Below are 24,372 nucleotides of genomic sequence, written 5' to 3'. Positions count from 1 at the left end.
ACCATCATCCCCGTTATCGTGTCTGAGGATATAAGTTGATGGACTGAGAAAATCATTAAGAGACTTTCTTAGTTCTGGCGCGTTGTATCCTGGAAACTTGAAATCGGGTAAATCGGCTTCTGTGATATTATACCCGGTTAGGAATTTTTGTTTATTATCATCGCTGCTATCGGATATTGTCTTAACGATTCGCTCATTAATATATTCCATGTCTGATATAAGTTGATTTAACACCTCAACGTGTTTTCGTGCTTTTGTTTTCCGTAGCTGTTCTAGTTGTGATTGGTAATTACGATTAATCTCGGCAAACGCACCAGTGATATCATCTAAACGAACTGTGACCTTGGCTGACAATTCAGGAGTTTTCTTATACGGAAAAAACCATTGCATGGTATTCCTGTCTTGAAATATAAACTCGCTGGGTAATAACGTGTTTCTTATAATAGACAAATCATTCAGATAACTGGGATTAATCTCATGATACGATTGCACATTTGTGTGCAAATCCGCGGGTGGATTCTTAGGCCATCCTAGTATGGTTCTTATTGAACTGTTATAAATATCAACCATATACCCCGGTGTGCTTATTTCAATCGTCGATGATAACGTCGGTTCATGAACCGTAATAGCGATTTTTGATTCCTTTCCTGTGATCGATTTTATTCTGCGTTGAAATTCTTTATTGATTTGCTCTATTTGGTATGACCCAGTTGGTATTGTAACCTCCTCCCAGTCTGGGGTCCCATCGGGTTTATTTTTCCGTGCAAAAACCAGCGAGTTATTAGGTTGTTGTCCGTTAAATGCGTCCGCTCGAATATTAGGCCAACTGTGATATACTCGCAATTTTGCCAGCGCTATATCCTTCACTGGAACCGGCGACGGGAAGTTCACACTGAATTCGGGTTTCGTTGACGTTATTGATATCATATTTGTTTGTACCGGAGTGGTGTTCTCCGCGATCCGCTGAAGTAATTGAAACCCTTCGGGGTTCAGCGACATTATTATTATTTGTTGTCTTTAGTGTCTAATTTCAACAACCAGGTGGTTCCGGCTTCCAGTTGAAAATCCTCGATTTTTGACATCGCGGAGCTATACAACTGGACCATCGTGGAGAATTCAACATCGGATACGAACAAATTATCAATTGACAACGAGATCAACCCGGATAATTTCGAGTACGCGTCGGATACTATTTGATGTTTTACTGTATACTCGTTGAGTTTTTTCTGAAAACACGATGATATCTTCCTAGTGATTGCGTTGGCGACTCCAGCAACTGTTGTCATCGCGGAGACAGCGATTGGAACAGCGATCGGGGCTATCGTGGTCACCGTGGATAAAATAACACCGGTACTGGCCACTATACCCGACACCGAGTACACGACCGCGTCGATGGCGGTTATTTTTCGGCGGTATTTTTTTATTTTTGCACGGTATTGTTCGGAAAGCGTTTTCAAGTTCGCGGAGAATTCTTTTGCGGTATCGAATCGATATTGATGTGACGTCGGTGATACCTCTGATTCAATTTCCTTGGTGGTCATTTTTATTTTAAAAGAACTAGTGTTTTTAATTACTTAGATTCGCTACAAATTCCACATACCATGTAATGTTTGCCCCGGCTAGATTTCTATCAACGGCATAAATTGTAAACTTTTCAGTTGCGTTCTTGTCTATAATTGTTGATATTGTATTGTTAAACCCGGATGAACTCGACGATAATATATTAAACTGCATCATTGAAATCAGTGTCAATCGATAAATGCCCTTAACAGTTGCGGTGATATTTACTGTATTCTGTGTAGGAGTCCAATCGAATGATCCATGCCGAATTGTGTATACTGTGTTGATGATGTTCTCATGAGGGATTTTTATTTTTTCAAATTGCTCTGCTACTCTCGGTAGCCCGTCTTTAATCGCTTCAACATCAGTTCTGATTATTCCTACTTCCTGCCAATGCGCGTCTATATTATTCTTGTTCGCTGCAACATTAGTTTTGATTGTTTCTATTTCCCGTGTATTCTCGGTCATACTTTTTTTGTTTGCTGCAACATCAAGTTTGATTGTTCCTATTTCATATGTATGCACGTCTATACCTTTTTTGTTCGCTGCAACATCAGTTTTGATTAATCCTATTCCCCGCCAATACGCGTCTACATTTTTTTTGTTCGCTTCGACATCAGTTTTGATTGTTCCTATTTCCTGTGTATGCGCGTCCACACCCTTTTTGTTCGCTTCAATATCAGTTTTGATTGTTCCTATTTCCTGTGTATGCGCGTCCATATTATTTATGATCGTTGTAACATCAGTTTTGATTGTTTCTATTTTCCGTCCATGCGAGTCTACATTATTTATGATCGTTGCAACATTAGCGCCGATTATTTCTATTTCCCGTTCATGCGCGTCTACACTCCTTTTGTTTGTTGCAACATCAGTTTTGATTGTTTTTATTTCCTGTCCATACGCAGTGATATCATTTATAGTTATTGTAATCTCATCCGGCTTGGTATTTTTTTTACCAAAGAATTTATCAAAGTTGTCATCGATCCTGTTAACATTTTTTCGCAACGGGGGTAAATTGGCCGACATCTCCATAAGATCCGAAATAGCATTTTTTATTATTACAAGATTTGGTTCGTCTGCCGTCGGGGGTCCCCGAAAAAAACTATTGACAATGTCTCGCATTTCGCTGACGTGCGTTATCATCGACCTGAACTGTTCTCCATGAAAGTTAAATTCACCACGTAAACCCTTTAACGAATTTGACATGGTTATATAATTGTCGCCAAGTGTACTTATTTTTCCATTTATTGTCAAGATGGATTCACCCGGTTTGAGTCGTCCGTCGCCGGTATACAACGCGATAGTGCCCTCGGCGGCATCACGCTGTCGTATTAAAACGTCATTCAGCGACACATTACTAGATTTCAATTTACCCTGGCGGTCTTGAAATACAACTATTTCATCTGGGTCAACACTGGTTAAGTTCAACGTATCAGCGATTTCATCCTCAATTAGTTTTTTTATGTCATCGGTGGCGGGCGTTTCCGTGGGCTTTTTCAGCGCCGAAACCGGTCGTCCCCAGATATCAATCATCGTTATTGTAAAAAAAACCAGCGTTTCTAATTAACCCGCCGGGCCTCTACGACCCCACTAGTATATTCGTTTACAACCATATGAGGTGGTTTTCGCGATGATGAAATCGCCGCGAGTACGTTCAATACCTCACGGCCACATATCGGCGGGTCACTCAATTGCTGTGTTGGCAGCGTGGAATAAAAAACCCGGGCTGAACACGCCCGGATATACCGCATGAACTCTTTCGGCGGGGCTAACCCGTATGAATCAAAATAGACGATTGCACGCGGATCAATCGCGTATGCAACCCAATGAGTTCCCGCTCCGGAGGATCCATCGAGGTTAATTATGCCGGTTTCAATATTCCTTGGTGCCGCCGGTAATTGATCCCTCATAAAAACACCTCTGAAGTTTTTTATCGCTAACGCGTTTGCGGCGTCTATTAAATCAAAATTAGACATTGGAGTTAATAAACGGTTCCCGGTAGTCTTAGACCCTTTCCCGAATACCATGAATACGGGGTTCCCGGTAGTCTTAGACCCTTTCCGGCCACGGGTCGTTTTTTTTTGTAGCCTTTCCCGGTTGCCTTCTTTAATGCCATTCCCGCCGCGGTACCAACGGCTCCTAACGCCGCCGCCTTAGCCACTGCTGGTGCGGCCGCGGCAATCAACGCTGGAATCGCAGCTAACAGCGGAAATATCCCACCGGTCTTTTCCATGTTTTTAATTGCTGCGGCTGAAAAATCTATTTGAACACCCTTTTTATTCTTCATCGCATTATTGAAATGTTTTATTTGACGCGCCGTCAACGATATCTTATGATTACCACCTGCCATCTGTGACGGCTTCAGCGTTATTGTGGTTCCACATTGTTTAGCCGACTTTGATCGTAATTTCTTGACTTGACCATCAGTCAACTCTACACTGACGACACTATACGACATTTTATTGTAAATGCGTTTGTGTTTTCAATTACATGTTTTCCACTGGCGCATCAATGATTCTCATTCGTCCACCAACACCTTCTAGCAGCATTGATTTATCGCTGAGAATGACAGCAACCGCTCTATAATCACCACCCGGGGCTATACGAGCTCGGAAGTGTATATCAACGACGGATTGTCTCGTTAAATCAAGATGTTCCAGCGAAAAATAATAAATCGGATACCGGTTTTTAAAATCAAGTTGTGATATTTGCAAACCAGTGTCGACGTTTTGATCACGACCCATATATGACAGCAATCGATGATACACACGTGCGACATGGTTGTCACCGTAATTAAGCTGTATATCCTCGGATGGTTCCTGTTGTCCGTTTATTCTCAGCGAAACCTCCATGACTCCTAATCGATCAAATATCATATGGCTGCGTTCTTGATTACCCAATCGTTCCCTATTCTGTAGCGCTATGAATATATGACGCGGGGCTGAAACACCCTGTTTTGATGCTAGGTGCCATGTAAACGTATCGGCGACGTTATCCTCTTTAGCATCAGTTGTTACCGCTAGCCAACTCAACAACGATTTCCCTCCCTGTTCCATAAATGCTAACAATCGTGCTTCCGTGGTAACTGATGGAGTCAGCACCGGCATCCACAATGCCATTTTAGTTAAAATGACTTTACCGGCAGCGACGCCAGCAGCACGCCATATTGCATTGTTATCATCACCCCTTCGCGTCAGCGCGATTGTATGCTTAGCCCCATAGATAACCTTCCTGACATTTCTGCAGAATCCAAATATGTGATGGAGTGGAATCGCGCATGAAAACTTTCGGCGTGGTCCTTGCAACATTCCTACTCGTGCTGCGAATCCCATATTGTAATTATCGTTAAGACTTTTTATAATATTGAAATCAGCGTCCGGTTTTGCTCTGCGGTCTGGATTGGCTGCTTCAGCCTGATCACCTGCGGTATCTTTTTTCGCCAGCACGTTGATGTACTGAAGATGGTCAGCGTTATCGGTGGTGTCCTTTGCGAACATTATAGATGGGCCCGCCGATCTTGTATAATCATCCGAGTATCTCGCTAACCCAATTATCGTCGTTGCAACATCAACCTCGCGTTCTATTGATTCAATTTCTCGCCCGTCAATAAGATATCTGGCACTCTCAAATAACGCCATGATACCGTTGTTAACGAAGCCAACTCGAACACGAGGGTCATCTGCGTATGGTGTATTATCGGCAGCATTTGTCACGAGTTCTCCCTCAATTTCGATAAACGCTTCACACGGCAAAAAATATTTACTGGTATCTTGGACTTGAAGTTCAATTCGCGATCGTAGGTCAGGTTGCGCCGCATAATAAGAATAATATTGATAATCACGGACAGAATCATCCCTGCGTACTGGGGCGTCCATATCAAACGCGGGGTCAGCGGTACGCGCAAACATTCTATTATTTATCATGTTGATGTTTTCAATTGCGATTTTTTCGTCGTAAATTCTTTGAATTTAAACCACTCCCCGCTATCGCGTTCATGAGCGCGTTGGTTGCCGCATCGGCGGATGGCGAAGTCGTCGCCAACGACTCTAATTTTTCTTCCACGGCGTTATTTATTACTTTACTGACATTTGCAGGCATCACTGTCGTTGATGGCATTACCGGTGGTTTCTGTTTTTTTCTCCTGAATTTCACCAATGACATTAGTTTGTCCCGTGCGGCTGAAAACGCCCTTCCGGCAACATCTCCAATGGCACTAATACCCTTATCACGAATAACATCAATAGCCTTCATTCCTAATTGTTTGGCTAACGGCGCTACTTTTGGAGCCATTCTTGTAAATAACCCCGCAATGGTGCTACCGAGACCATCTCCATAGTACGCGCGGTAAACAGGCAATCGCGAGTTTACCACGTAGACGAGTACTGGTTTATCATGGTTGTAGTGTATGATCATCCTTATTAAAAACACCAGTTTTCCAATTAATCATCCACGAGTTCGTCTATGAGCGTTCGATATACATTAATGTCCATAATACCGCCTGCAAATAACCGCTTGCAAATATCAGCGGCCTCATTGATTATTTCCGTAGAGTTATTTCCGGCTCGTTTTCCTCCAATTAGTACTTCCAGCCGTGATATATCACTGAGAACACTATTAGGGCAGGTAACGCCGTAGGATTCTTTACCAACAGGGTATCCTTTTCCTTTTTTTGGTGTTCTACTCTTAACTTTCTCGAGGAATTTATCGTAATCGGGATCACCACGATGTGGTAATGCTTCTCTATGTTTACTCGCTAAATACACTATTCTTGCCCAGTTCTCCGTCGAGGTTATTTTTTTCTTGTAACCTTCATTGATATACTCATCTCGAATGCTCTTAGTTGATGTTGTAGCAACAAAATTAACTAATTCTTCATCGTCGTCGATGTCTCTAATTTGATCTATTGCGGACTTTTTAAGAACATTACGGGGTATATTTCCCTCTTTCTTTTTTTCTTTCGATGTTTCTTCGGGTGTTTCTTCGGGTATTTCTTCTTCTGGTTCTTTCGCAGTAGCACCTAATTCTTCCTCGTCGGCCATTGTAACATAAGGTTCTTGTGGTTCGGTTATAGCGAGTGGTGGTGGCCTCCGTGTTGTAGCAGCCGCTAGTGTTTCCAGAGACCTTTTTGTTTGTTTTGTCTCCGCCGCTATCTTTTCAAGCGCATCGAGGACGGGTACAGTTGCCGCCGTAACATCTTTGGTCGCTTTAGTTACCGGGGCAAAGAGTTGTTCGCTTCCAACAGCAAAATCAGTTTGCATTTGTTGTCGCGTTTGAAGTTGTTCTCGGACCCTGTCTCGTAACGGTATAAACTTTTTAAGCGCCGCTAGCCGCTCTCTGGCTAGCCGAGTAGTAAGTGATTCGCCTACCATTATTGCAATTGCTCCGCAATTTCTAATTTCTCGCCGGAGTTTTCGTCTATAATCCTTCTAATGTTTTTGATCTTACTAGAAATCTCCCGGCGTCGTTCATAAACACGTCCGAGTTTTTTTCGTATTATTTCAACGGCAGTGAATAGTCCAATGAATGCATTTGCGTCATTGTGGTACAAGTTTTCATTAATCGTATGTTGCAATCGTTTTATAAAAAAGTACTCGCGGGCCAGGGTAAAACGCCCCCGTTTCGACTGTTCGTTAATAATCTCATAATCGGATAATATTTTTTCACTGTCGAGACCATCAGATAATTCAATTCCTTGATTTTTTAATTTTGAAATCTCAGTTAATATATTATTGATGTCTTCGATATTCATTATTCTTATAAAACATCTTATTTCTAATATCAAAAATTTTAATAAAATTTAAGTTAAAATTTAATAAAATTATTGGGGGTCATTTTTGACCCCGTTTTTTGTATGGACAGTACAATGCCGTAAATCTCCACTCGAGTGTTGTGGCAGATTACAGGCATATACATATACTTAATTAAGGACATTCACATCTTGGAACCCCAAAGCATACATTTCCGGGAGTGAGGCCTAGGGTGACAAACGTCATCGTAGACCGCCCAGAAGATATGCTTGGGGGACATCACTACATGTACTTAATTAAGGATGAAATGATTGATGGATGATGGGACGGCACAAGACAGCACAAACATAAAACGGCGGGGCGGAACTCTACGGCCAATTCAACCAATCAAAAGCAACCCAATTAAATTAACCCGGTTGCATGATTGTGAACAAAAGACAACCACACGCCCGGGTCAAGAGCGTGGGTTAGTTTTGATTAGTTGAATTGGCTTTCGAAAGCCCCAGGCTTATAACGAGTCATCTTGTATATAAAGTGACTAATACAGCGGCGTCAGTCACAAGGTGTGTGTTAATTTGAATTCCCTTGAATCGTTAAACCCTTAAATACTTATTAATGGTGTTTCACGGCATTTAAATGAAACCAAATATTTGAATAAAACATTAAAAAAAAGAATACAGCTGTTAGATAATAGCGTGTATTTCATTAGTTTTCATCGTAAAATGATTAATTAATCGCAACATTAATTGGACTTCAAGGGACATAACTCTTGTCATGCGACGCTATCACAAAACGAGTTATCTCCCTTTGATGTTATATATGAAAATCGAATTCTATGACCCGTCTTTTTTGAGATCGCTGTTTGATATATTCGTTCTGCAACAAATTGTATTGAGGCGATACAAATGTCAAAATATTTTCCTGCCTCATTCATGGAGTGAAATATTTTTTCCTCGTAAGTTGTTGTATCAAATGACTTTACGGGTTTTGCTTTCTTTGAGTATTTACCAGTTTGGCCTTTTTTACTATTTTCACTCTGAGAGATGGCTTGCAGATTACACAGTCTGTTATTTTGATAATTAGAATCAATGTGATCAATAACGAGACTATCTTTGATCAATCCGTGGAAACATTCATAGATGATTCTGTGACAGAGATATTTTTTCCCTCCAGCAGTAAACATTAAATACCCGTGATTGTTTTTCCATCCAACCGGCTTCTTCAGTCTGCGGTTTCTAACAATACCGTCGCGAGATGCCTCGTAATTGACGAGCAGGGGGTGCGGCTGAAATTCTTGGTCCATTTGTATAATAATACTACTTGTCTAATTTATTATTTGGTTTAATTATGAATCTTTCAACGTAGTCTTGGGGGGTTTTGATGACGAAGTCGGCGGTGGGGTCAATGACGGCGTTTTTAATTCGTTTGTCATAATAGCGTTTTAGTTCCCTGTATCGCTTTCCGCCACAATTAATACACAACTGGGATTTTCCTCTTACACCGACGTGGCAAACCAAGCACGGTAGGGGGCCAAGAGAACCATTACGAACGCTTTGTAAATGATATCCGCAGAATTCACCTCTACATGATTTATTGCACGGGGTTGTCGACCCAATCATCAACCATTTGCAGTGATTCATTATACTATATTCTTTCATTTAAATACTTGTTTTAATTATATGGATGAGTTCGAGAGATTAGCAGCAATTAAGCCCCGGAAAAATATTAAGTTCAATCTCGATAGAGTCCTCAAGGACACACCAAAAGCGTTAATAAACGATAGAACCCTGTTAAATAAAATACGCGATTGTATCAATGAATTCAAACGTGATGGTGCATCTCATAGTTGGTCAACATTTCGAATTGATGGCGTTGTTGATGCTACCATGAACGACAACCGCGCAGCAATGATAATATCACAACTTGACGGTAAAAGATATTTCTTCAGAGTAAAATTCATTGTCCGGGTGAAATCAGGCGATTGGATCATACGTGATAAATTTGAACCAGTTCTCAGCGACAAGAAAACAGTCATTGTCAGCCGCGACTCCAAGCCGGGGTTGTTAACCGGAATTGACAGACCATACTATGAACGAGCGTATCCTGAAACATCAGTTGTTTATGGAATATACCCGTTAAATAAGAAACCTGATATCGGAAAACTGAAACCGATGAAACAGTCAACGGGGATAAATTGTGTAGCAGAACGAATAATAGAACATTTTACAAATGCATGTCGAGGAAACAAATTGACTGATTTACGACGTAGCAAAATCAACCAGTGGGAACTAACCGTAAAAGAGCGTGGAGCGACCATCAGCGACATAGCGAGATTAGAAACGTCGTTGAGATTTCCAATAACCGTTACAACGATAACCGGTGAAGTATTATACGAATCAAAGTACAAATCAAATGGAGCCCCAATCAAAATTATTGATCATAACGAACACGCATGGACGCCCGCGATCACAATATTTCCACGGGATAGAACAGTAAAGTATATCCCGGGGGAATTCCTGGGAGAACAATTCTCCAGGGATGGTTTTCTCGCGGAGAGGAAACTATTTGATGCTATTGCCTACTTGTGTAAAAACGACCCTGTATCAGTGTGGTTACTTCGCAGCGCTGAAAACGATGCGGATACCTTTGATCAGTTTGTAAGACCAAACGGCGAATTATATCGCACTGAAGCATTTCACAACAGGATGAAAAAAACCGCCATGGAATTTGAAGAGCATGATGAACAACTGCTAACAAATTGTTTTACGATTCCATCGGTTGTAGCTCATGTTGCAGCAAGGAAAAATGCGTGGAGACCAACGCGCAAGGAATTTCTACCGGATGTACAATCCAGTTGTTTGGAATACTATCACGGTGGACTATGGAACACTGAATACAACCGCGACGCTATGATCTCGGTTGATATGGTTGCCTGTTATCCAGCGAGTTTTCTCGGGTATGGATCCGCCGCTGAGTATTTCAAACGATTTGGACACCCCAGACATGAAATGACTCGTGTTGCTATTAATGGACCACTGCCTGATTTTGATTTAACCGGATTCGCTCGCATAGTATCATTTGAGTTCGCGGCAGGACTTCATCGCTGTTGCTATATTTGGATCGGTAGACACATGGCTGAAAAGAAGTGGTTGCCAATAGCGCTGCTACGGTATATGATTGATTGTAGCATGCTAGTTTCGTTGATTGTCAGTGACGCGATTATATCATACCGGGCGCAGACTGAAGTCTGGTTACCAGAACCGGAGCGTCTAGATAGCATAATTGACGAGTCCAGAAAAAACATTGATGCCGACGAGGAATATATCATCGAATGGTCCAGGAGGATATTTAACCAACGAAACAGAGAGGCAAAAGATCTCGGTAGAAGAATAATTGGTAAGTTTACACAAGGTGGAAAAAACCACGACTACAAACGATATTGCTCACGGCTGATTATAGATGACGCAGAATATGATTTCGTAATCAAGGATGCAGTGGCAAAAAATAGATACGTGAACTGCAAAACAGCTTTCTTGTCCAATGGAACAAGGTTGGGTACAGTTGTTACCTACAGCGACGGAGACAGCCCGGCGTATCCACATTTGAGGGCGTCTATGCTGGGTTATGCCGCTATCAATTTATTCTCGATGATAAATAGATTCCCCGATACCGCGGTTAGAGTAGCCGTTGATTCGTTTTATGTTGACGTAGCGTATAAGGAAAACGTAGCCGAGTTTACTAGTCCGGACGAGAGTTGGGGTACATGGAGAATTAAAAATGAAATACGACGCGATTATTCCCCGTCAGCAGATGTCACCGTTGAGAACAACTACTTACGCGGTGATAAATTGTCAGAATGGTCTAATGCACCATCGTGTTCTGATCCAATTTGTAGACACAAGACGGTTTATTTAAGCGGCTGTGGCGGGTCAGGAAAGACGACTCGGGCAATTGAATTATTTCGAACGCGGGCAAGTATAATCGTGCTTACACCGACCCATAGACTAGCGCGAGAGATAAAACAACGAAATGTTGACGCCGTTACTTATCACAGCTTTTTTCGATACAGCGGCGGTGAGTGGACTCCTGATCGAATGGGTGAAAAATTTATTCCTGAGGTTATCATCTGGGACGAAATATGTACTGTTTCGTTAGATACTTTACAAATGTTTCTTGAGTGGCTGCTGCGCGCGAATACAGCGGTGATCATGTGTGGCGACCATGGCCAACCACCACCATTTGTCGGCGAGGGTCCACATGAGTGGTTGAGCGGGTTCGTAGACTATTATGAAGAAACCGATACTGATTACCGAGCACTTGATGAACAACTGCGCGAGGTTAAAAAACTAATCAGATTACAGCCGGATAGAGTTCAGTGTGAAATAATCCGCGAGGTGATTCCGGAAACGCCGTTGAATGAATTCTGGGAAACATGGAGACCAAACGATTTGATTGTAGCGAGTAGAAAGATAGTCAGAGACACACTTCAGCGGAAGTTGTTTACGTTGCATAAGGAAAAGTTTCCAACGCGTCCAGTGCCGTTATGTTATAGACCCGCGGACACACGGCGGCAGAACAATGAAGTTGAAATTCCAGCCCCGACAGCGTCGGGGACAAAAAAACAAATTCTCGTGCTGAATGATATTGTGCTCGTTGATATCAGCGTCGTCGAGGACGCGCTACGTGCTGATAAATCCCCGTGGACGCTAGGATACGCAACAACAATACATTCCTCGCAGGGACTAACCATCACGGACACAATTGTTTGGATAGTTGATAATCGCATCGAATGGTCGAATCTAGTCTATCTTGCAGTGTCCAGAGTACGAAGGATAAATCAGCTTCGAAGAATTGTTATTGACGAAGCCAGTGACGGAGTCACCAACGACAACGACATTATCGATGCAAGCGTCATTGATAGAAAACTCTCGGGTTACCGCCAACAGGATAAAAAAAAACAGCGGCGTTTTCATATTGATGCCGAATTAATAATTGCGTTACGACAACAACAGAATAATCACTGCGCGAGTTGTAATTGTGTAATGCGCTGGCGTTATTCGGATAAAGACGCTCGCCAATTTACCGTGGACAGAATCGATAACAGTCTCGGTCATGTTAAAAACAATGTGAGGTTGACATGTCTTGAGTGCAATAGACGCAACGGCGCTAGTTAAGACCACGCGGGGGTAATTGAGTATCGTCAGGTATCACTTGTAGTTGCTCGCGTGTAAATCCGCGCTGAGGAGCAGTTGAATCCAGTCTGTAGATCGGTGGTCTACCAGTTGATCGTGTTATCGTTGATATGTTATGCGTGGTAACACTCCAAATAGGATCAGTAGCTCTTTTTTTACCGCCTTCAAGCTCTCCTGGTTCATATAGATATCTAACAGTGACATCGCCAAGAATCGGCTTGGAAACGCTATTTATTTTTGATTTTCCGGGTATATACTCGTATTTAATCGCGTCGCTGGGCTTCATGTTGATTGCTCGGGTAATCTCGTTATTTAACGCTGCAATTACGCCTGGCAACCTTTTAACCCATTCACGAGATCGTTTTTCTTGGATGAATTCCTTCGCGTATTGATATCCAAATAACCGTTCAGCGAGAGTCTGATTGAATCGTTCAACAATTGCCTGATCACGATGTAGCGCAGTATGACCTCGTCGTATCGCGACGCTATGATGTTTCAGCGTTGATAAAACAGCGCCGCGAAATTCACTACCGGGATCAACTTGTAATAGATTTGGCCAGCGCAGAGGGCCTCTTCGATAAATTCTTTCAAACGCAGCGGCTACTTCAGTTGCCGACTTTGTTTTTAACGGCTCCGCTTGTTTGTATCGACTCGCAACATCAACTACGGTTAGCGCGTATTTATAACCGTTGTCATGCGGCAGAAATAATATATCAGCCTGATGAACTTCATTAGGTACGCTGACATCAAAGCGCGAGAAGTTGATTTGTTTAGGCGGTGGTAGATAGATTTGCCATATAGCCTGTTTGGATAACCAATTAGCCGCAGTGGTCTTTGTTACCTTTGCAGCGCTTGCAAGCTTACCAATTGCGGCCTTCCCCTTCCAGTATCCTCTCGGAGAATAATAGATGGATTCCATGTTGTTATTAATTACCAGCACCCATCATTAATTTACCTTTCATAGCCGATTTTACCAACCATGAGGCCAATTTTTCTTTGACGGATTTATCAGGAATAGCATTTAACGCGTGAATTAATTTTACGTCCGCGATATGACGCTGTTGCAGATCGCTACTTTTGTAAGCAACATCATGAGCATGACACGCCTTATCGATAGCGTTTATTGGATACTCACCGGGTTTGGGCTGATTTTGATCATCGAGTCTGATATCTAATCGTGTTCCGGGGCCACAGTAGCTATATCCTGGGAGGTGTTTTTCTCCTGGATACTTTGCCCACGGTGTTCCGGGGAGTTTTGCCAATTTGGCTGCGATGTCACCTCCTCGCTTTTTTTTAAAACATCTCCGGGTCTAATAGAAATAAATCTAAATTTCTTTGTACCGCATTGTACACACTTGCCAGTAAGCGCCGATCTGTTATTTCTTGTTGTAGCGGTTGTCATATCATTTGTGCCAGTACGTACTCTACACTTCACACAATATAGATCCATAATTTATGTATAGAGATATGAATATAATTGATTTTTCGGCGACTAAAACAAGAGAACCAGTTAAGCATGTTGCAGCGTTACCAAACTCGATCCGGATGATTATCATCGGACCATCTGGATCCAGCAAGACGCAATTGTTACTCAATTTAATAATGAGATGGATGAAGTGGGATAAGTTGTATTTGGTTGCTCCTAGCGTGGATGATCAACGATGCTACGAGGTGTTGAAAGATTTCAACGAGAATGCATCAGCGATCGCTAAAAAAAATGTTATTGAGTTTATTACGGATATCAATGATGCACCGGGTATTGATGATATTGATGGCGACGTTAACAATCTAGTCGTGTACGATGATGTTATGTTAGATAATCAAAAAAACCCAGCTAGGATATTTTCCAGAGGCAGGCATAAAAACACTGACATGATATATGTCACTCAACAATACACTCAGATTCCAAAAGTAATTAGAGACAACTGTAATATTCTTGCTGTGTTCAACGGCGTTGATACACACACGCTACGAAATATTTGGCAGACATGGTGCGGCGGTGACATGGACTTTAATGTTTTTCGAAACTTTTTTAGTCATGCTCAGTCGACCCCACATGGATTCGTAACGATAAATTTACATGATCCTCGCACACGATATCGTATCGGACTTGACCAAATATTCGGTTAGTTGTAAATAATTTTCATTGTAAATAACTTCTTAGCAGCAGAGGGGGGCGATGACATCGACGCGGTCGTCGATGTGCTTACCGGACGCCGACGACGCTGGGATCGGCGCGCAGAAGGTATTAATTAAACCAAATGACGACGCGACGATCCCCCAACGACGTCGTCGTTTTTTTTTTTACCAGCGCTGACTACACCGGATCCGCTGAGTGCAGAAGTAATAATTAAGCAAAATGACGATTGGACAAAATGTCGGATTCGCCCCCTCTGCTGCTACAGAAACAGGTATCTAAAACAATCAAATCTTGACTGAAGTTCTTAAACCCTGAACAATTTCAAATTTAAAAAATTTTAAATTTGTCTGCAAAAACTGCATAAAAATGTAAAGCTATTTGCTGTAAAATCCATGAGAAAAGCATTTAATCTAGCAACCCATAAAGTCAGTGGTTTTTAACCCATGGGTCACTACCCAAAACTGGGTTGTCACCATGTTGTTTTGAGTGGGTTGCCAAGGTTAACCTTAATAATTTGACATTTCCTACCCAAGTGTTTTTGTTAGCATTTGATGAGTCGTAAGGTTAAGAATAACTAAACTAAGTGATAGAAACCTTCCCCACTTGGGGGATACCTTCTAAAGAAAAATTACGATTAAATACAGGATCTTCAGCACATGAACTAAAATGGACCAAGACTGAGAGAAACAATGTTCAACTTAACAAAATTGGCCTTTCTGACCAATTGTATCAAAAAGACCTATTCAGTGCTAATGCTGGATGCAAACTACACAGAAGATTGTAACTGTATCCTCAATGCTAATGCTGAATGCAAACTACACAGAAGAATGTAACTATCCTCAATGCCAAGGCTGGATGCAAACTACACAGAAGAATGAAACTGTATCCTCAATGCTTATACTGGATGCAAACTACACAGAAGAATGTAACTATATCCTCAGTGCTAATGATGGATGCAAACTACACAGAAGAATGTAACTGTATCCTCAATGTTAATGCTAGATGCAAACTACACAGAAATATGTAACTGTATCCTCAATGCTAATGCTGGATGCAAACTACACAGAAGAATGTAACTGTATCCTCAATGCTAATGCTGGATGCAAACTACACAGAAGAATGTAACTGTATCCTCAATGCTAATGATGAATGCAAACTACACAGAAGAATGTAACTATCCTCAATGCTAAGGCTGGATGCAAACGACACAGAAGAATGAAATTGTATCCTCAATGCTTATGCTGGATGCAAACTACGCAGAAGAATGTAACTGTATCCTCAATGCTAATGATGGATGCAAACTACACAGAATGTAACTGGATCCTCAGTGCTAATGCTGGATGCAAACTACACAGAAGAATGTAACTGTATCCTCAATGCTAATGTTGGATGCAAACTACACAGAAGAATGTAACTGTATCCTCAATGCTAATGCTGGATGCAAACTACACAGAAGAATGTAACTATATCCTCAATGCTAATGCTGGATGCAAACTACACAGAAGAATGTAACTATCCTCAATGCTAATGCTGGATGCAAACTACACAGAAGAATGTAACTATATCCTCAATGCTAATGCTGGATGCAAACTACACAGAAGAATGTAACTGTATCCTCAATGCTAATGCTGGATGCAAACTAAACAGAAGAATGTAACTGCATCCTCAATGCTAATGCTGGATGCAAACTACACAGAAGAATGTAAGTGTATCCTCAATGCTAATGCTGGATGCAAACTACACAGAAGAATGTAACTATCTTCAATGCTAATGCTGGATGCAATCTACACAGAAGAATGTAACTGTATCCTCAATGCTAATCCTGGATGCAAACTACACAGAAGAATGTAACTATATCCTCAATGCTAATGCTGGATGCAAACTACACAGAAGAATATAACTATCCTCAATGCTAATGCTGGATGCAAACTATACAGAAGTATGTAACTGTATCCTCAATGCTAATGCTGGATGCAAACTACACAGAAGAATGTAACTATATCCTCAATGCTAATGCTGGATGCAAACTATACAGAAGAATGTAACTGTATCCTCAATGCTAATGCTGGATGCAAACTACACAGAAGAATGTAACTGTATCCTCAATGCTAATGATGAATGCAAACTACACAGAAGAATGTAACTATATCCTCAATGCTAATGCTGGATGCAAACTACACAGAAGAATGTAACTGTATCCTCAATGCTAATGCTGGGTGCAAACTACACAGAAGAATGTAACTATCCTCAATGCTAATGCTGGATGCAAACTATACAGAAGAATGTAACTGTATCCTCAGTGCTAATGCTGGATGCAAACTACACAGAAGAATGTAACTGTATCCTCAATGCTAATGATGAATGCAAACTACACAGAAGAATGTAACTATATCCTCAATGCTAATGCTGGATGCAAACTACACAGAAGAATGTAACTGTATCCTCAATGCTAATGCTGGATGCAAACTACACAGAAGAATGTAACTATCCTCAATGCTAATGCTGGATGCAAACTACACAGAAGAATATAACTGTATCCTCAATGCTAATGCTGGATGCAAACTATACAGAAGAATGTAACTGTATCCTCAATGCTAATGCTGGATGCAAACTACACAGAAGAATGTAAATGTATCCTCAGTGTTAATGCTGGATGCAAACTACACAGAAGAAAGTACAATCTAGAAATGGATAAGACTGCTCTTTTTTTATCAGCTCAGTTAAGTAACATGTTTTGTTAACACCACTTTAAAGGTGATTAAGTGATGCAAACTTTAATGCTACCTTCAATGTTGGAAGATGACTAGCAAATTGTTATATTTGTAGCTGTGAACTGAATTTGAGAGTTTGAAGGGACAGCTGTTTTACCCATCCAATGTTTATTTAGATAAAACAGTGAAATTCTGTAAGGAACTAAAAAGGCATCTTAGGTAACCATGGGAGTTTAAATTGACATACCTGTTCTCCATAAAGAAGACTCCTCTGCATGGCTTTGAGGGCTTTAACAATCTGGGCCTTGGTAGAAGCAGGGTTATCTATCACTTCTAACCCTGCCTCCAGAATACGCAACAAGAAGGGAACCAGGTCTGCTTTCAAAGCCTGACAAGATATGAAAAGAGATAAACAACCAACTGGGATAATTGTTCATGGAATAATAAGGAATGCTCCACTACAGCACCTGAAAACCAACCTAAACACAAACATTTAATAGAGATATAGTGGGACAAATGAATAGATGGATAGACATATAATGGTAACACTATATGCCCCACCATATGGAGGTTTAAGATTTTTGAAAAATGTTGTTACATAATCAGGCAAATTCCAGATACAATTTAAGATTTGTATTATTTTGTTATATCAGTTACAAAAATCTGACATGTTGATTGGACATAACTTACATCACTAATGCTTGTTTAGGGCTTTGATAAACACACAAGATAATTAAAGGTTGGGGATGACAAGTTTTGTTGCCAAATAGCCAGTACAACTATAAAGCGTTACTGAGCTAGCAAAATTTCATATAACTAGCTGAATATTTGTAACAACAAAACAATTATAATTTTGTGAAGGCTTTCCATGTAGGTCAATACTGTAATTGTTGCCACCTATAATAAGCTAAAGGCGAATGGGAAAATATGAACTCGTTTTGTCGGATGGATATACTGCACTCCCAAGGTTGTGCAGTATTTACATCCGAAAAACTTGTTCATATTTTCAAATACAAATGTAGTAACCTATAAATATTTATACTGATATGCATATTTCTGTCTTCATCCAGCATGTAATTTTGTACCAAAGGTAAATGTTTTAACTTTGTTCAAACTAACTCATATTTTACTTTATACTCCTGTTGATGGGCGGTCAGTTCGTGGATTTTACAAAGCTGTCAATTTTGATGGTGGATAAGGTAACTAACAATATGCTGCTCGGAAGTACACCTATCTCCTGGGGGTAACTTTCAGAAAGGGTCATGCTTTCCTTAACTCTAAAGTTTCTATCGTTTCCTCAGACATAGGCTGAATAGGTCATTCATTATGCTGTACTTCCATGTGGTGTCAAAAGTTTATTCCAAATAAAAAAAATGATAACTATATGTTCTTTGTTTATGAAAGAATCTGCTTAATGTCTAACAAGATGGTCAAATGTGCTTCTCTGGCATTTTGAATTCACACTGAACATCTGATAGCAGATTTTTGGACTGGAGATATCAGAGTATTCTATTATTTATTGTCCAATCTATGGTTTTGCAAACAGAGCTTGATAAAGCTATGGAATGACAGCTGAAAGAGTCCTTACCAGGTCTGGGTTTGGTATCACTGTTGCTTCCTGCTAAAACCTAAAAGCTCACCTAAATGCAAAACTTAACCATACGCAAGGACAGACAGACAGAGAGACGTGTAATACTAGTATCAGTGTTAACATGGGACATTAAAAACCCACTGATCATTTCTTAAAGACAATCCTTGCCTGGGACACAAGTTCCTCTTCTCCCCTTTCAAACATTTTACAAAGTGCTTCAGCAGCCAAGGCAATCATGTCTCTTCTTAACTTCATGGCAACCTTGATAGGAGCAATGCAGTCCACCTGGGCCATGCTACGAATACAGACCTGGAAAGGAAGATCTTATGGACTATTAAATGTACATGTAGACAGACAATTAAATGTATATGTAGATGGACTATTAAATGCATATGTAGTCAGACTATTAAATGTATTGTAGATGGGCTGTTAAATGTATATGTAGATGGACTATTAAATGTATTGTAGATGGACTATTAAATGTATTGTAGATGGACTGTTAAATGCATATGGACTATTAAATGTACATGTAGATGGACTATTAAATGTATAAGTAGATGGACTATTAAATGTACATGTAGACAGACAATTAAATATATATGTAGATGGACTATTAAATGTATATGTAGTCAGACTATTAAATGTATTGTAGATGGGCTGTTAAATGTATATGTATACAGACTATTAAATGTATTGTATATGGACTATTAAATGTATATGTAGATGGACTGTTAAATGCATATGTATATGGACTATTAAATGTATTGTAGATGGACTATTAAATGTATTGTAGATGGACTGTTAAATGCATATGGACTATTAAATGTACATGTAGACAGACTATTAAATGTATAAGTAGATGGACTATTAAATGTATAAGTAGATGGACTATTAAATGTACATGTAGACAGACAATTAAATATATATGTAGATGGACTATTAAATGTATATGTAGTCAGACTATTAAATGTATATGTAGATGGACTGTTAAATGCATATGTATATGGACTATTAAATGTACATGTAGACAGACTATTAAATGTATTGTAGATGGACTGTTAAATGCATATGGACTATTAAATGTACATGTAGATGGACTATTAAATGTACATGTAGACAGACTATTAAATGTATAAGTAGATGGACTATTAAATGTACATGTAGACAGACAATTAAATATATATGTAGATGGACTATTAAATGTATATGTAGTCAGACTATTAAATGTATTGTAGATGGGCTGTTAAATGTATATGTATACAGACTATTAAATGTATTGTATATGGACTATTAAATGTATATGTAGATGGACTGTTAAATGCATATGTATATGGACTATTAAATGTATTGTAGATGGACTATTAAATGTATTGTAGATGGACTGTTAAATGCATATGCATATAGACTATTAAATGTATTGCAGATGGACTGTTAAATCATATGCATATGGACTATTAAATGTATATGTAGATGGACTATTAAATGTATTGTAGATGGACTATTAAATGTATATGTAGTCAGACTATTAAATGCATATGGACTATTAAATGCATATGTAGATGGACTATTAAATATATATGTAGACAATTAAATGTATTGTAGATGGACTATTAAATGTATATGTAGACAGACTGTTAAATGCATATGCATATAGACTATTAAATGTATTGCAGATGGACTGTTAAATCATATGCATATGGACTATTAAATGTATATGTAGATGGACTATTAAATGTATATTTAGATGGACTATTAAATGCATATGTTGATGGACTATTAAATGTATTGTAGATGGACTATTAAATGTATATGTAGTCAGACTATTAAATGCATATGGACTATTAAATGCATATGTAGATGGACTATTAAATATATATGTAGACAATTAAATGTATTGTAGATGGACTATTAAATGTATATGTAGATGGACTATTAAATGCATATGTAGATGGACTATTAAATTTATAAGTAGATGGACTATTAAATGTACATGTAGACAGACAAATATATATGTAGATGGACTATTAAATGTATATGTAGACAGACTATTAAAGTATTGTAGATGGACTATTAAATGTATATGTAGATGGACTATTAAATGCATATGTAGATGGACTATTAAATGTATATGTAGATGGACTATTAAAGGTATATGTAGACAGATTATTAAATGCAGATGTAGATGGACTATTAAATGCATATGTAGACAGACTATTAAATGCATATGTAGACAGACTATTAAATGTATATGTAGATGGACTATTAAATGTATATGTAGATGGACTATTTAATATATATGTAGACAGACTATTAAATGTATATGTAGAGACTATTAAATGTATTGTAGATGGACTATTAAATGTATTGTAGACAGACTATTAAATATATATGTAGATGGACTATTAAATGTACATGTAGACAGACTATTAAATGTATATGTAGATAGACTATTAAATATATTGTAGATGGACTATTAAATGCATATGTAGATGGACTATTAAATGTATTGTAGATGGACTATTAAATGTACATGTAGACAGACTATTAAATGTATATGTAGACGGACTATTAAATGTATTGTAGATGGGCTATTAAATGCATATGTAGATGGACTATTTAATATATATGTAGACAGACTATTAAATATATATGTAAACAGACTATTAAATGCATATGTAGATGGACTATTAAATATATATGTAAACAGACTATTAAATGCATATGTAGATGGACTATTAAATATATTGTAGATGGACTATTAAATGTACATGTAGACAGACTATTAAATGCATATGTAGACGAACTATTAAATGTATTGTAGATGGACTATTAAATGCATATGTAGATGGACTATTAAATATATATGTAGATGGACTATTAAATGTACATGTAGACAGACTATTAAATGTATATGTAGACAGACTATTAAATGTATTGTAGATGGACTATTAAATGCACATGTAGATGGACTATTAAATATATATGTAGATGGACTATTAAATGTATATGTAGACAGACTATTAAATGTATTGTAGATGGACTATTAAATGTATTGTAGACAGACTATTAAATATATATGTAGATGGACTAATAAATGTACATGTAGACAGACTATTAAATGTATACGTAGACAGACTATTCAATGCATTGTAGATGGACTATTAAATATATATGTAGATGGACTATTAAATGTATTGTAGATGGACTATTAAATGTACATGTAGACAGACTATTAAATGTATATGTAGATGGACTATTAAATGTATTGTAGATGGGCTATTAAATGTATATGTAGATGGACTATTAAATATATATGTAGATGGACTATTAAATGTATTGTAGATGGACTATTAAACGTACATGTAGACAGACTATTAAATGTATATGTAGATGGACTATTAAATGTATTGTAGATGGGCTATTAAATGCATATGTAGATGGACTATTTAATATATATGTAGACAGACTATTAAATATATATGTAAACAGACTATTAAATGCATATGTAGATGGACTATTAAATATATTGTAGATGGACTATTAAATGTATACGTAGATGGACTTTTAAATGTATTGTAGATGGACTATTAAATGTAGATGCAGATGGACTATTAAATGTATATGTAGATGGACTATTAAATGTATTGTAGATGGACTATTAAATGTACATGTATTTATACACCATATCAGCTCATCCGAGATCTTGATTATGGAAGTTTATATTATTTACAGTGTTGATAAAATCAGGTAAAAGCAAAATGTCTTCAAGCATGGTAACAAGCTCAGCCAATCTGATGCATTATCAGCTCGTTAACACACATGTATCATGCTCAATATCAAACTTTTCCAAGATCTTGATCAAATAAGCAAAAATTTTCCATTGAGATGATTGAGGTTTCTCAAAAAATCCTATTGCAAGTGGGGATGTAAATAAGGTTCAGATCATCAACATTATCCATTCCTCATTTTAATATCAGTCTGGAATTGTTTACTGTTGTACTCAGATATAATTGAAGGAACCATTTACTTAAATTATTCATTGGAATTACAAAGTGCTAATGTTGTTGTTGTTGTTGTAGGGTTTAACGTCATTTTTCAGCACAAGATAGGCTATACATGGTGGCCAGTATTAATGGTGGAGGAAGAACCCGGGAAAACCCTGGAAAGAACCACCGACCCACTAGAAGCTATTGGCAAGCTTTCTCACATATCCACATTAGCCGAATCCGAGACTCGAACCCACACAGACAGAGGTGAGATGGCAGTGATCTGTAACGGAGAGCGCTTTAGACCACTTGGCCACTCAGGGCCCCAGAAAGTGCTAATGGACTGTTTGGATAAAAACACTAGGTGTTACTGAAAGACATTTTGGATGTTTTCACTCTGATACATCAACTGTTGGCACATCAGCTCATTCAAGGCTGCTGGTACAATACCACATTCAAGATCTGGAATTCATTCAGAACACTAAACATTAGGACCTGTGATAAATCATTCTGGATTATTTGGAATTCATCTCACAATACTGAACGTTTCTTTTAAATTTTCACTTCATACTGAAGGGAAATAAGTTATATTTTGAATTTAATAAGCCTGTGGCTTTTGCTTTTTCTGCTGTTTTGTTTAAGACCATAGACTCATAACATAGTAAAGCATACAATATATGTCACAGTGACTTGTCTTTGTCAGGGTATCACACTAACAGAGACGCATCTAGTTATTAAGTTTCTTGTTTCAGACATAAAAAGCACCTACAAATTAACATCAATGCAAAATTTTCAACAGTCATTGAAACATAAAATACAGGTCAGGGAGACTTCTTTTTGTGATGAAGGCACAGTACCTATCAATATGCATTACCTCAGCAAGTTTCAAGATTCTTAACAGTCTTGAACTAAATGCAAAAACTTAACCTGAGCCAGATATTATGAAACACAGGTCACAGTGATATCTGTTTGCTGTAAGGGAATATAAGCTTATCAGTTATGTGATTCTAGCCCAAGACATGAGCATCAAATCCAAAATTTAACCAAAGTTAGTGCATAATGACCTTCTTTTGCAATGTGGCTCCAATGCTCATTAAGTTTCTTTATTCTAAATATGTACATCGAATGTAAAACCTTGCCATGAACTAAAGGAAAATATTAACCTAAACTGGTGAAATGCACGTCACTGTCACCTTCTTTTATTGCATGGTTACGGTACTCATAGATATGCATACAATTATCTAGTTTGATAATTTTAGCATGAAGAGTGCTTGAGAAGTAAATTTAAAACACAATTTAACCAAAGTATAAAATATGTGTGTGTGATTAGGATTTTTAGTGTAGCTTTAAAAGTAATTCAGTCATATCGCTACGATGTCTGCAGTGTGGCAGTTTATAATGATGTCTAGCACTAGGGCATCATGCCGCAGACATGTAGCATGATG

General features: G+C 38.6%; 1 protein-coding gene across 3 annotated transcripts in view; it reads right to left on the bottom strand.

Moving 5' to 3' along the window:
- The window catches only part of LOC149790580 (dnaJ homolog subfamily C member 13-like), a 205,118-nt gene that overhangs the window by 22,812 nt on the left and 157,934 nt on the right, over positions 1 to 24,372 (bottom strand). For all 3 annotated transcript variants that reach the window (XM_089972669.1, XM_089972671.1, XM_089972670.1), the window contains exons 54-55: positions 19,110 to 19,250; positions 17,598 to 17,738 (exon numbers count right to left, since the gene is read on the bottom strand). In XM_089972669.1, the coding sequence (XP_089828795.1) occupies positions 17,598 to 17,738; positions 19,110 to 19,250 (282 nt within the window). The remainder of the gene's footprint in view (positions 1 to 17,597; positions 17,739 to 19,109; positions 19,251 to 24,372) is intronic.

Source organism: Sinohyriopsis cumingii, chromosome 10 (genome assembly GCF_028554795.1).
Source record: "Sinohyriopsis cumingii isolate HCF-2022 chromosome 10, ASM2855479v2, whole genome shotgun sequence".
Lineage (NCBI taxonomy): Eukaryota > Metazoa > Mollusca > Bivalvia > Unionida > Unionidae > Sinohyriopsis > Sinohyriopsis cumingii.
The sequence above is the reverse complement of the archived record's forward strand: the minus strand, read 5'-3'. Positions and strand labels throughout refer to the sequence as shown.